At 39.2% G+C, this 14,601-nt stretch overlaps 1 protein-coding gene across 8 annotated transcripts in view; it reads left to right on the forward strand.

Moving 5' to 3' along the window:
- Positions 1-13,437, forward strand: part of PIK3CB (phosphatidylinositol-4,5-bisphosphate 3-kinase catalytic subunit beta) — a 191,104-nt gene extending 177,667 nt beyond the window's left edge. For 7 of the 8 annotated variants that reach the window (XM_019934250.3, XM_019934248.3, XM_073803774.1 and 4 more), the window contains 5 exons: positions 4,502-4,669; positions 6,085-6,208; positions 9,953-10,098; positions 11,424-11,556; positions 11,926-13,437. In XM_019934250.3, coding sequence (XP_019789809.1) covers positions 4,502-4,669; positions 6,085-6,208; positions 9,953-10,098; positions 11,424-11,556; positions 11,926-12,063 — 709 coding nt within the window. In that variant the 3' untranslated portion in view covers positions 12,064-13,437. Of the gene's footprint in view, positions 1-4,501; positions 4,683-6,084; positions 6,209-9,952; positions 10,099-11,423; positions 11,557-11,925 lie in introns of those variants that run through there. The other variant, XM_073803775.1, reaches the window with a different exon arrangement.
- Positions 13,438-14,601: the final 1,164 nt, after the last annotated feature.

Here is a 14,601-nt window from a genome sequence, read left to right on the forward strand (position 1 = left end):
CAAAGAGCTTTGCTTTTAAATTAGCAGTAATTTCTAATACGGCTGTGTAAAAACAGAATAGGTAGTTTTGAATAGGTAGCAAAACTTTTGGTCAGTCACTTACTCATAAGAAATACTATGTAGATAAGAGGAGAATGGGTGATTTTAAGAAACTCTCCCTGGGGAACACAAACCCAGAGGGTTCTGGCCTACCGTTTTTCTTTTTTCTTTTGGTTTTAGTGGCACACAGCCACAACCCGTTTGTTTACATATTGTCTATGGCTGCTTTTATGCTATAACTGCAAAATTGAGTTAGTTACCTTATAGTCTATAGCACCTAAAATTAAAATATTTATTATCTGGTTCAGTCCAGTAAACGTTTATTGACCCTTCTTATAAAGTAAACCCCAGTGAAAATGATTTTACTTCATTTGTCCGTAAAAAATGGGGAAAACTTTTCAAGCATAGGCTCGCAACTTGTTGGTTCTTTCCAAGGTCAGCACATAAGCTACATAGTGGTCTCCTTTGCTACGAGCAGATTCTGGCCATATGATGTCTTGTTAATTATGAAAGGCTGAGCTAAAGACTTCGTCTTCAGTTCAGTCAGACTAATTGAAAGCCTCAACTAAGTTCTTTTCTCTTAGTTTTTTGTTTTACCCATTCTATTTAACTGTAAAGCACATTTAGCATCAAATAAAGTTCATTGTGACCTCAGGCAAAGGGAGGCAGCCACATGTGGGAGTGCTAGAAATAAACCTGGTATCTGTCTGAGGGGAAGCAATATGTGTCTAACAAGAAAAAGGAACTTGTCTGTTCAGTGAGATCTTTGCTGACTTTTTGTACTCTGACCCCATGTTTAAAAAAATATGTAGGACTTCAATTCTTTTGAGTTCATTTTCAAACCAATAGCTTTTTTTTCCCACCAAACATTTTTTACTGTTTCTATAAATATACATGCCCCAGTGTTCCTGTTGTACGTGTTTTTCTTTTGGCCAGCTGTTTAGGTTAAACCTGTTCATGTAGCACACACTCTTTTAGGTTCAATGTCAAATCTTCACATACCTTCTACAAATTACTATTTTGATCAGAATGTTTTAGCACCTGCAAAAGTGCCATGTTAGCATGAATGAAAGTGCATATTTCTCATTTTCATTTTTCTCTGATGTCTCAAAATATTCTTTTGGTATCTTCCATGCCAAATTAGAACATTTGTAAGCCATCAATATGTTAGAACACCCTGACCTTTGGTCAACAAATAGGTAATTAGACTTTTCTGTCAAGTCTGATAGGTTGCATGTAAATCTACCTGGATTTTTGGTAGATTTGACAGTCCCATCTCGTGCCTCCCCCCCCACCATACAGATGACATTGAATTTTGGAGAGTTGTCTTCACTGTGACTTTATATTTGAGTTGCACTAATGGGGTTTACTTCCCTTTTAAGAGAGCTACACAGCAGTTCTAATGACACTGGTTTCAGTAGGTAGAAGGACGAAGGAAGAAGATGGAAGCAATGCAAGCCTTAGGTAAAAGAATTATACTTGCCTCCTTTTGAAGCAATGGGCTAAGGTACCACTGTGACTTGGAGTCAAGGCCAGAGAAAACTTTCTACATACTCATTCAGAGTAGGGTGATGGGGCTGCCATCCCCACTGCTGTAGAATTTATCTCTTTTTACAATTATTGCTTTAATGGAAAGATAACAAATTGCTCCTTGGGTCAGAGAGTCTGAGAAAGGAAGATAAACATTACTAAGCGTTGTCATGGCCTTTATAAGAAGTTGAGTGCAACGGGTGCCCCCGTAAGGTGGTCAGGGCTCCAAGAGTTTGTCCCCAGCTTGACTTCTGTCAAACTGTCTCTGTGACAAGGATGTTTTTTCCTTCCCATTGTGAGCATTCCATCCTCAAGACACTAAATGCTTTCATCATTGTCTGCTTTTGAAGAGGAAATTGTTGGACTTTTGCCCAGTTTGACTGCAAGTGGGGTAGGAGGAGATGTAGGAAAGTGAGCCAAAGTGCACTTTAACCAGACAGTGTTTACTTCACATGTGTTGTGTCACGATAAGGATAGGGGTATTGCTAAAAACTTTCATGCTCCATAGCTACCTTTTCTAGTGAAGCATAAACTTTAAAAAAAGAGAAATAAATTAATAATGCATATGTAAAGCAGGCTATTGGTATATCAGGCTGTCAGCATGAAGTTTCACAATTTTGCTTCCAACCGTATTTTGCTAGAACTAGGGAAGTGCTTAAAGAGGCATAAAATTGAATTGTTGGTTGGAAGGAAATTTAGGAACTATTAAATGAAACTCTCCTCTTTTATCTGATTATTACACACACTACCACACTCATTCCCCCAACACACACACACACACACACACACACACTCACACTCACACATTTTTTCTCTTTGGTAAAGTCCTTATGTGGCAGATAGAGGTCTGCATGGTCTTTCCAACACTGACTCTTTCTTCCCCTCACCTGCTCCCCCTGTACTTCCCTCTGTCCCTCATGTCCTTCCTCCTCACAGAGATCTTTCTTGACTGTTGACACGTTCTACTGGCACTTCTCATTTATCCATTGATCACATGCACATTGTGCATTTGTGGTTTGTCTGATCAGTGAGAGCAGGGACTGCATTTTTGGCTCATTTCTGTGTCACCAGCAGCTAACACAATGCTTGGCACATAGCTGCACTCATATATGTATAGAACCCGTGAATTGCATCCATTGCATTTTCTGTAGTCACCTGACTTTTATTTGAACTTTGCGAGGTATTTTATTCCATTTTGTATTTGCTCTAGTGATAATACCATTTTTAGAAAACTGAAGAAAATGTTGACAACCAAAGTGAGAAAAGGATAATATTAATATATGAAGAACTCATATAAATCTCTAAGGAAAATGTTTAAAACTCTAATAAATAGACCAAGTATGTGATTAGCTAATTCACAAAAGAAATTCTACATAAAATGGCTAAAAGAGACCTGAGAAAATGCTTATTTGCACTAGGGATCATATAAATGCAAAGCAAAGCAAAATCCTACCTATAGAGTTAGCAGAAATTATTTGGCACAAGAAGCAGCCTGAGAGACCTCTTACACAGTGACTCTGTAGACTGTGTTAGGTTAAAAAGATAGTTTTAGAGCCACTCAGACCTAGTTTTAAGTCTTAGATCTTCCACTTGGTTAAATGTATGACTTTTTTGCAAATTAATTTTATGTCTCGTTTATAAAATTGGGAATTTACGTATTTATAGGGATTTTGTTATTGTTTGTTTAATTCATTCACAAATACTTATTGAGTGCCTGCTTTGTGCCCAAACACATTCTCAGGTACTGAGGATACACAGTGAACAAATTATCCCTGGCTGATGGAATTTACATCCTAATGGTAGAGACAGACAATAAACAAACACATAAATAAAATGTACAGGATGTTGGATAGTGTTGAGGGCTATAGAGGAAAATAAAGGAGGGAAGAGATGGCAGTTAGTATGTCACTGTGTTGCTATTTTAAATAGGATGATTCAGGAATCCCTTACTGAGACGGTGACATTTCAGCAAAGATTTCAAAGTGGTAAGGGAGTAAACCATGTAGATGTCTTGGGGAAGAATGTTCCAAGTAGAGAAAATAACACAGATAAAGGAATGAGGGAATATTGTACCTGATATGTTTGGGGAATAGCAATGGAGCCAGTATAGTAAGAACAAGTGATCAAGTGGAAGATACTATGAGAGGTGAAGGGGGACGAGATTGAAGGCCTTGTGAGCTACAACAAGCGGGTTGGCTTTCACTTAGGTGGGAAGTCATGGCTGAAATTTCAATCAGGGGAATGACATAATATGAGTATATTTTAAATGGATTATGTTGCTGTTGCATTTAGAACAGACTATGCTGTGGAAGCAGGTAGACTAATTAGGAAACTTGAATTTTGAATAGGGGTTGATGGTGACCTGGACTAGGGTGGTAGCTTAAGGAAGGGTGGAGACAGAGAACTACTTAGACTCTGTACATTTTCAAGGTACGTAAATATTAGGCATGAGAGGAAAAGTGAAAGATTACAAGGTCTTGGGCTTGAACAACTGGAAGGATGGAGTTGTTGTTAACCGAGGTAACGTGTAGAGTGCTTAGCCTGCTGTGTGGCATCTACTAGATGCTACATAAAGGGTGGTTCCCTTCCCCAAAATTTAGGGTAAAAATGAAAGACTTTTCCTTTATCTGATGTGCTTGTGTCCACCTACACAAACAAATAGAATATTTCACCAGAATAATTAGATAACAAATTATACATTTAGCTAGCACATTGGAGTTTAGTAAATTACTCCATCTGTTCACTAAGGTATTTACACTCTAATAGAAAAAGTGGAACTAATATTTGTCTATATGACTGATACAGTAATGGCAAGGTTATCAATAGTAATAAAACTTTTTTAAAAATCAAAGAAAAAACATACTCTGTCAGTGTTTCATTTTATGGATAGCATACACATGTGACTCTTTATGCCCCTTTTTTTTCTTTTCAGGATGCTGCCTTATGGCTGTTTAGCAACAGGAGACCACTCTGGCCTCATTGAAGTTGTGAGCACCTCTGAAACAATTGCTGACATTCAGCTGAACAGTAGCAATGTGGCTGCAGCAGCAGCCTTCAACAAAGATGCCCTTCTGAACTGGCTTAAAGAATACAATTCTGGGTTAGTGTTCTGGGTTAGTGTATTTTGTTTGATTATCATTCTTCTGAACAAACTGCCAAACAAATAACTGTTCTCACAGTTAGAATCATCAGTGTCCTAGAGGAAATATTAGTGTTATTTATTGCTTCATTTCAGGTTAGATCAAAATGACAAATAGGCCTTCCTAAAATCTTGCAGAAGATTAGCATTGAATTCTGCTTCATCTAGATCAAATTTCAGAGCTGGGCAGTAGTTTAAAAATCTAAGAATTTAAGTGTTTAACAAATAACATATAACTTTTTAAGTGCATGAACTTCCATAATTATGTGAATGTATGAACCTAAGTAAATTTTCAATAGATTTTTAAAATAGAAGTAAATGAGTTTGTAGGCTGATCTTTCCAAACTAAAAAATACAGTGCTAGGAATTGTGTTACTTACAATTATTGTGTTGGAAAAGCCCTAATACATAGGAAATTAAGGAATTTCACAGTGAGGGGAAAACACTGCAAGTATTTTTGGCTGAAGATTTTGAAGTCAGACTTAAATGTTATCATTGGCAAAATCCAAGAACTTGGACTTCCCTGGTGGTGCAGTTGTTAAGAATCCGCCTGCCAATGCAGGGGACTTGGGTTCGAGCCCTGGTCTGGGAAGATCCCACATGCTGTGAAGCAACTAAGCCCGTGTGCCACAACTACTGAGCTCGCATGCTGCAACTACTGAAGCCTGTGTGCTGCAACTACTGAAGCCCACGCTTCTAGAGCCCGTGCTCCACAATTAGAGAAGCCACCGCAATGAGAAACCCATGCACCGCAACGAAGAGTAGCCCCTGCTCGCCACAACTAGAGAGAGCCTGCATGCAGCAGTGAAGACCGAATGCTGCCAAAAGTAAATAAATAAATAAATAAATAAATAAAATCCAAGAACTTGTATGTGAGAATTAATTTTCAAATTTTGATTTTAGGGCCTTGTCCCTAAAGGGTCTATATTAGTTACTTCTGATATAAGTCAGTGACTTTAATGGTTGGCACTGTAATACTTAACTCTTAAATATGGAATTCTAGTCTTCAGTCAAAACTACAAAAATGTTCCAAAGCCCAGCATCATTCAGCCAAGCTGATGGTCTCCTCTCATTACTATGCATATGAACCTACCCCCGTCCTCCACAGAAATGTGAGCCCCAGGACACAGCAGTTTGAGTAGTTGATGTCCAGTTACCTGATGTCTTTGAGCAAGCCTGCTGACTCCTCCCTGCCCTGCTCCTCTGATCATCATCCTCACTCTTGGCTGATCCAGCATCTTCTCCTTATATGGTTTTGGCAGCTCTGTGTTGCAGTTGTTCTCACATTAAAAAGGAAACAGAAGTGTGGATTGGCTCTGTCCCACACATTTGGAGGCTGAAAACCTTCCTTGCTCCTATTTTTTTCTCTTATTCAGGGATGACCTGGACCGAGCCATTGAGGAGTTTACCCTGTCCTGTGCCGGCTACTGTGTAGCTTCTTATGTCCTTGGGATTGGTGACAGACATAGTGATAACATCATGGTCAAAAAAACTGGCCAGGTAAGCAACTTCCCAGAATGCCAAGGGCCTCAGTGATGCTGTTACTTACGTGCAGCACAATCTCTTGTGAAACTCAGATTCTTTATGAGTCTCAGTCATGCCTTTGTCTTTCCTTTTATTTCCCACCCCTTTTCATATGCCATCTGCTTCATATATTGGTTTGTTTGCTTGAAGTTAGGTGATAAGCATTTATTTGAATGTTTAAAAAATTATTTAGGTTATTTACAAGTGACCTATTCCTTCAATATAAGAAATTGTATTTGGGACGCATATGTGCCTAAGAGCAGAAGGAGCAGATAATGTGCAGGATGTATTAACTTTAAAGAAGATAAGTGTTAAAAAAAAGAAAAAGTTGAGACAAACCCCACTTGAGGCATTTTTTCTTTTAGAATATCAAATATAATCATCTGTGGGAGTAAGGCGATACGGACTATGACTAATATCATTTTGGGGTAGCTAGGGAGCTAGACCAGGTTATATAATATAAAGAAGCTCTTAGTTTTGAAGTGAAAATTTTCTTATTCTTCAGAGTGACTTTTGTTTGTAAATTCTTTAATATTAAGCAAAGACAGATGAATAATTTGAGACTTTTTCAGTTTAGCCACCCTTAGAATTCCCTGACACTAGGGGCATTCCAGAGTAAAGACTCTGAGTCACTCTGTGAACTCTGGCCCTAGGTGGGACTCAGAGTTTTACACCTCCTTGGAGATCTGGGTAGTTCTGGCTTGAGCTTTTGAGAGTTGAACCTTGTGTTCACACTTAAAAGGATTCCCTCTGACTTCTGGTTAATCAAGCTGAAACACAGGTTTTTCTCCATTCTTTCTTGATGCCCTTCTAATATATTGAGGAATAAGAAATATGTAAATCCAAGAAGTCAAAGATAATAGGAAAAGAGGCCAACAGTGGGTGAAAGACATCAACAGATTTGGGGATGAGCAAAAGCAAAATGGAAAAATAGCATTGACTCGGCATAACTGAGAAAATGGCTACTTGTGGAAGGGTGTGTCAGTCTGAGGAAAGCTCTGGAATCAGGGGCACTAGGTGCTGCTGAAGGTGGGGAAAGGGGAAGAGGCTGAAAACAGGATTGATTGGCAGTTTATATATGGAGCAATTAGGTGCTTATATCTCCTTCCCAACTCCAAGAAGGGCTAGAGGATTTATTTTCTGAAGAAACCAGTTCTTCTGACTCAAGGACAAACAGCTTCTATGGAAGCTAAGGGTAAGATGCCATATTAAAAATAGGGATGGAGTGAAAGTTGGCATGATAAATGGTATGATTCCCAGCCATTTCTGCTTGCTTTGCTCCAAGAACAGTAGCAACCAGGTGTATATTCCCACTCTTGCAATAGACTACATGGTTCTTCTCAAGAGAAACTGATCAGTTCCAGTGAAAAGGCTTACAGATGCTGACTTTTGAGGTCTCTCCCCAGATACTCTGCAAGGAAGCCCACTGATCAACAATCCTACCATGTCTGTAGATTTTTCATTCATCTTTTTTTCTTAAATATGAATGGTCAGCCAAAGATTATCAGACATTTGTTGAAAGCCTCCACCATGAAAGAGACCAAATCAAGCAAAATGGGGGGAGGGGAAAGAAGAACTCTGGGAAAACAGTACCTGCAGTAAACAGAGGATGATTTAAGAAGTAAAAACAGGAAAGATATTGCATCTATGAAGTAGTAAGATTCTATTTTAAAAAATTAGAAAACGGAATTCCTAGAAATTAAAAAGAGGAACAAATAAAATAGAAGTATAAACTAAAGATCAACTAACATTTCTTGAACTCTTTAACTTGTGGAAAGCACAGTTCTTTAAGTTCTTTATATACGTTAACTCCTTCAATCCTTATGATAACCGTACAGAGTAAGTGGTAGTGTTATCCCCATTTACAGGTGAGAAGATTGACACAACAGAGAGTGGACATACCAGCATTAAATCCTGGCAGTTTGGCCCAGATTCTGTTTTTTAGGCACCAGGCAATGTATTGCCCTTTAATATCCCGAAGAGGACCAAGATAGCTGATAAGTAGAAGAAAGAGGATCCAGAAATGATAGAGGATCAGTCCAGGGAGGTTCACCATCTAGCCTAATAAAAGTTACAGAAAGAAGTAGCACATAAGCGGAAGGGAAGGAACTTACCCAAAAATAATACAAAAACATTTCCCAAAGCTGATGTTTGTGACTAAAGGGCACGAAAGTTCCCTTACAGTAGATGAAAAAACCCTTACTAAGGCCATTCACCGTGACATTTCAGTGCATCAGGCATAAAGTGATGGTCTTAAAACCTTCCCAGAGATACAGCAAGCCACTTACCAGGGTTCAGGAGTTAGAAAGACTTGACTTCTAAAATAGCAGCGTTGGAAACTGTATAAGACAGTGGGAATTAGCCTTCATGATTTTGAGTGAAAATGATTTCTAACCTAGAATTCTATACCAGACTTTCAGTATGAATGTAGAACAAAGACATTTTCAAACATAAGGTTTCAAAAGCTGTATCTCTTCTGCATCTTTTTTCAGGAGGATGCCAGAATAAGGGCATCCATGAGAATAAGGGTCTCAACTGGGGTGCTTTTGCCCTTGGGGGACATTTGTCAATGCCTGAAGACAATTTTGGTTGTCAGGATGCGTGAGGGGGTATTCTACAGGCATCTGTGGGTAGAGGCTAGGGGTGCTGCCAAACATCTTATAGTGTATGTAAGATAGAACCTCACAACAAAGAATTTTAGGGTCTAAATGTCAGTAATGCCAAAAGTGAAAAAGCCTGGTCTACAGCAAACATAGTGTATGTAAGATAGAACCTCACAACAAAGAATTATAGGGCCTAAATGTCAGTAATGCCAAAAGTGAGAAAGCCTGGTCTACACCAAAAGAGAAATGATGTGGAACCCAGGAAACAGGGACTGCAAATGGGAGGAGAGTGAAGGTTGAGCACGGGGTGATGGTTCTTTGGCAGGCTTAGAGAACAGCCAGCCCAGACAGGAGCTAACAGATTACCTGACCATGTGGAAAACCATTGTGAAATGATTTTTAGATTTTTAAGATTTTGTGAAGAATTAATGACCAGATCATAGAACACTAAGACAAAAAATAGTTTTGTCAAGAAAAAAGATGAGCAAGAAAAGGAAGTGTAATCATAGTATACTATTACCACATGGCTTATGTACTTCGAACAGTAAACACTGGATATTGATTTAACCAGAAATTATGATATAATGTGTTGCATTATGAGGCATGACATCAGCACAGGAGTACTAAATCTTTACCTTCCATAATAATCCAAAATTAGGAAGTAAAAAATAATTATAAACATACTATTTAGAAAAATGGAGGCATATATCAGGAAAAACACGTGGACGGGTGGGGAGAAGTTACCTCTAAGTAGTAGTGCTTAAGGTGGTGAGGGAACTGGTGGGGCAAGGATGTACTCTCTCTTTGTTTTATTTCTGTGTGTAAAACTATTTGATTTTTTAAAATCAAACATGTTTATTATTTGGATGTATTTTTCTTTTTAACGATTCATCTTTCCCACTGTGTATATGCAGTTTAATATCAGGGTTATTATTGAATATAAAAGACCTTCGAATGTCAGAGCACTCTTTTCCCAAATGATCCAGGAGGCCGTGTAGTGTCTCTAGTACTACTCCATTTGATGTAGTGCATGGGCGTCTAGGACTGCTGAGGCCTTGCATTTTTATTTGGAACCCACCAGAAAAAAAGGGGAAATTAAATCCCATTTGTTTTCCAGCTCTTCCACATTGACTTTGGACATATTCTTGGAAATTTCAAGTCTAAATTTGGCATTAAAAGGGAGAGAGTGCCTTTTATTCTTACCTATGATTTCATTCATGTGATTCAACAAGGAAAAACAGGAAACACGGAAAAGTTTGGCCGGTGAGTATTGTCCTCGTGTCAGCGTAAACACATCTAATGTTTTCTCAGCTGACCAGCTAGACTAGCATTTAGCTGAGAGGTATATTTAGATTGGGGAGATAGTCAGTCTGCTAACAGGAGGCTTTGGGGGAACTTGCCTGTCAGATCCTGTTCTGGTTCAAAGAAGAGAAAAAAAATGCTAGAGGACTTCCCTGGTGGCGCAGTGGTTGAGAGTCCACCTGCCGATGCAGGGGACACGGGTTCGTGCCCTGGTTCGGGAAGATCCCACATGCCGCGGAGCGGCTGGGCCCGTGAACCATGGCCAACGAGCCTGCGCATCCGGAGCCTGTGCTCCGCAACGGGAGAGGCCACAATAGTGAGAGGCCCGTGTACCGCAAAAAAAAAAAAAATGCTAGAAATTTGAAATAAATTATTGTTTTATTCCAATAGTGTACTACCTTTTACCTGTATTAGAAAATTCTCTGAAACTGTTAAGACATTTGATAGTGAGATGCTGAGAGGGACTGGCATTTTGCTGTCATTCTATGTGAAGTGCAGTAAGAGAGTCAGGGTTCAGGGAAAGACTTTGTAATCTCTGATCTATTTCTTGCTGTTTGTAGGTTTCCAAGCACATTACTTGTCATCTTGTCTTTACTTCATTTTAAATGGGGACAAAAATAATTATATTTCAGGGATATTTTGATAATGAGAGATGTTACATGATGTGATCAACTCATCCATATGCTTACCAAATGATTGCTAGTATCATTTCCAGTTCCGCATGGGTTTCTGCAGAGTATAACTCTGGATCCATTTTCCTCTTTGGCAAAATTAGGGAGATAGGATTGGGTGGTCATCTTGAATGACCAGCTTGAAGAGGAGAGAGAGGGAAGGCAAGATGATAGAAAGGTACAATGCAAATTCATTGACACTGGTTTGGGGTACATTAAAGAAATTAAGTCTCTGGAGTCAGACCACAAATCTAGAATCTAGAATTATGGTTAGAAATCCTTATGGATTATAATCACCACTTTTTTATAATTAATTTTTGTGACACATAGAATTAAAAAGCCTAGATTAAGTGTTAAATTGCCTTTTATCATATAATTTCTATTTAATTTTGTTTTTGAAAAAGACATGTGTGGTTTTAGAGAGCTTGATTTATTTTATGTAAATTTTAGTCCTGGGACAATTTTCAAAAGGGTAAAACTCAGAAACGAACCTTTAGTTCAGTAGAAATTTTCCAGCTCTTACAGAAAGTCTAGCTATATCTCTCATTTTCCTTTATGAAATTTGCTATTTCCGTTCTAACATCATACTCTTGTGATTTGCTGCATCAACTAAAGGTTCCGCCAGTGTTGTGAGGATGCATATCTGATTTTACGACGGCATGGGAATCTCTTCATCACTCTCTTTGCACTGATGTTGACTGCAGGGCTTCCTGAGCTCACATCAGTCAAGGATATACAGTATCTTAAGGTATAAACCTCTTTTATTTGTAAATTGGACTTTGTGAGCATAGAGCTCAGCCGTACCTACCTATTTCATTCAGATGTTCAAAGGGAATGGAACAAAGTCATTTCCTGTGAGACAGTTTTACCCAGGAGTGGTAGTGACAAGCAGCTCAGTAGTTGTCTTGCAGTAATCATAAATTCATTTCATCTTCAAAAAGCCTCTGGCAGAGGTCATATTATCACCATACCTTGGTGTTCATTCTCTCTCCCATAAATGGTATTTGAATAAGGACATGGGGGATGCTGTGTGGCCAAGTCAGCCTCCTGCAGACTTTGAGATTCGCACCTCACTACAGAGAATATATAAAATCAGATTTTTTCCCTTCATTTTCAGGACTCTCTTGCCTTAGGGAAGAGTGAAGAAGAAGCACTCAAGCAATTTAAGCAAAAATTTGATGAGGCACTCAGGGAAAGCTGGACTACTAAAGTGAACTGGATGGCCCACACAGTTCGGAAAGACTACAGATCTTAACGATCAGCCTTTGCTCCTAATGTATTTGTTGGTTTCGTTTAGTTTTCATTTTGCACTTGCACTAAATTGAACGTGACCCTGCCAGAGATGTTATAAAGGGAATGAAATCCTGGAACCCAGAGTTAAATTAAAAACAATGGCATCCCACAGAAACCTAATCTGAACAATCCCTGATGACCACCCTCTGCTTTTGAATGCTTCCAAGATTCATCATGCAAACTGTCAACATTATGGATAATCATTTCCTGCTGACTTTGCACGCCAAGGAATGCTACTAGAGATTGTTTTTTGTCTTTCTGTTTTTTGTTTTTGTTTTTTTTTTAAGTATTTGGTACTTTTCTGGAAAGGTGTAAATACTTCTTTTTCATATTGTGACCAAGTGTTATCACTCAGCCAACTTATCCACACCTGGGGACTAGTAGCTGTTCTTACTTTCCAAATGAGGCTTAAAAGAAAGCTTTCTTTCTTCCCTTTTTAAATGTGGAAACTACAAATTATAATATAATTTGAAATTATGATTTTTCAAAAATCTTTTAAACCTGTGGAAACATTAATTCTTTTGTTGATACTTATCTACTGTGATAGCATCATCCCAGCCAGACTTGATGAAAATCTACTTGGTGAGGCAAATATAATTTATGCTGCATATATATTTATAAAATTTCTAGTGGGAGTTCTATATAAAAAGGATGTTATTTTGATTTTCTTCAGCCTGTGTTTTAAAGTTTTACAAAAGCAGAGCTTTTTCCTAAGTTACTTTTTAGTTAACTATGTGATCCAGTTCTTCCAGCTGCTTCTATAATGAGGCACATATTAATACAGTTTTTACATGGTATCTATGAAAGAGTTCACTTCATAGAGCATAATACTTGAGCAAATGTATCCAAGACAGAAAGCAAATGAAAAGGAAACTATTTATGGAATAAACTCCAGGCCTAAAATTCAGTATTTTAGTAAAATGCCAGCTGTTCTTACTGTATTTATTAAAACTTGTAATAATGTGATTTTTCAAGGATATTAGTTCAAATTGAAATGTTTCATGCCACATGGAATTCTTTAATTTATTTGTTGAGGTACCATATATTTAGGGTGCTAGATGGCAGAAAATGTTAATATGTGCAATAGGAACTACTGGTTTGAATGTGTAAATGGATGCTCTTCCTGAGCACTGGCAACATCCAGCAAAACTACTGCTTATTCTCCAAAGACTATTGGGAGCTCTCAATCCTCAACGACATGGGAAAGAGAACTGAGTATTTGCCCTGCGACTGAGTTTTCTATAGGAATTTTATTAAAGATTGTTTAATTTTGTTGTCTTCCTTAATGTTCTCAGTCAAATAAATGGGTGAGCTGGTTTTGGCTGCTCTTGGGATGTGTGGGCCTCTTCTTTATGGGCAGCACAGGACCTTGGCACTGGGACTCTTTAAGAAATGGTCAAGTCAATAGACAAACCAACCTCAGGGTAAGCTAAGGCTCATGGTCTCTTCCATGACTTCTCTCGTTGTTTCCCAACCCCATCAAGCAGTATGGGAGGCCTTTTGGACTTTGGTTGGGAGCCTGAGGCAAGAGGGTGTCTTCACTGAGTTTCCATGCCTTTGGGAGGTATCCTGAGGTCTGGAAGAACGTCCCTTCAGTTACTTGGTACCCAAGGCCAGACTAGCCACTTTGTAGCTCTCTTCCATTGGGCAGGTGCTCAGAGCACAGTTTCTTGGAAATAACTCAGCTGATGGTGGGGATTGAACTCTGAACTGACCATTCCCAGGGCTGCTCTAGACTTGGTGAGAGTTGCAGAAATAGGACTGTAGGAGGACAGGTTTGTTCAGGGATCTTTGTCTGATAGCAGTCCACCATTACATGTACCAGGTTACGGATCAGGGGTTTGAAGAGTGGTGAGCATTGCCAGGCAGAAGTGGGCACCATTGTTTCCAGAGGGGTCTCCTCAGCCCATAGGTTCCTTGGTAAATATATGCTAAATCGGTGAATGTGAATGTCTTTAAGAGTAAGAAAGGGAAACGAACCTCCCCAGACAGTGCTGGACCTGAGGCCAGCATGGCTCTTAACCACCTCTGCCGTAGACCCCCCATAAATAGCATGATAGCCCTCAGTAGCTGCTGAGCACTCCTACCAGGTGCTCCCTACACGCTTGCTGACTTGCATGTCCCTGATTCTCAGGGGCTCCGCCTGAGCAGACAGTTGGAGGTGGAAGGCAGAGGATAGCCAACCAACAGAGCAGATTAGGGGTCTGGGCTGTAGGAATAGTTCCTTGCGTGGGGGCTGGTTACCCAATGCCTTGGCTCCCTGTCTTTTGGTTATTTCCCAAAACAAGATTTTGGAAGCTCTATACATTTCCATACTTGAGGACAGCATCTGTGTCTACCCTGGACTGGGAAGACAAAGGATGACTTTGTTGAACAAGTAATTCCTGAGTATTCTTCTCATGTCTGTATTCCAGACCCTGGGCTGCAGAAGCTAGTATTTGCAATCCAGCTCTGCCTCTCTGACCTTGGAGTAAGGTATTTACTTTCTTTCTCAGGATCT

This window comes from Tursiops truncatus, chromosome 4 (genome assembly GCF_011762595.2).
Source record: "Tursiops truncatus isolate mTurTru1 chromosome 4, mTurTru1.mat.Y, whole genome shotgun sequence".
Classification (NCBI taxonomy): Eukaryota; Metazoa; Chordata; class Mammalia; order Artiodactyla; family Delphinidae; genus Tursiops; species Tursiops truncatus.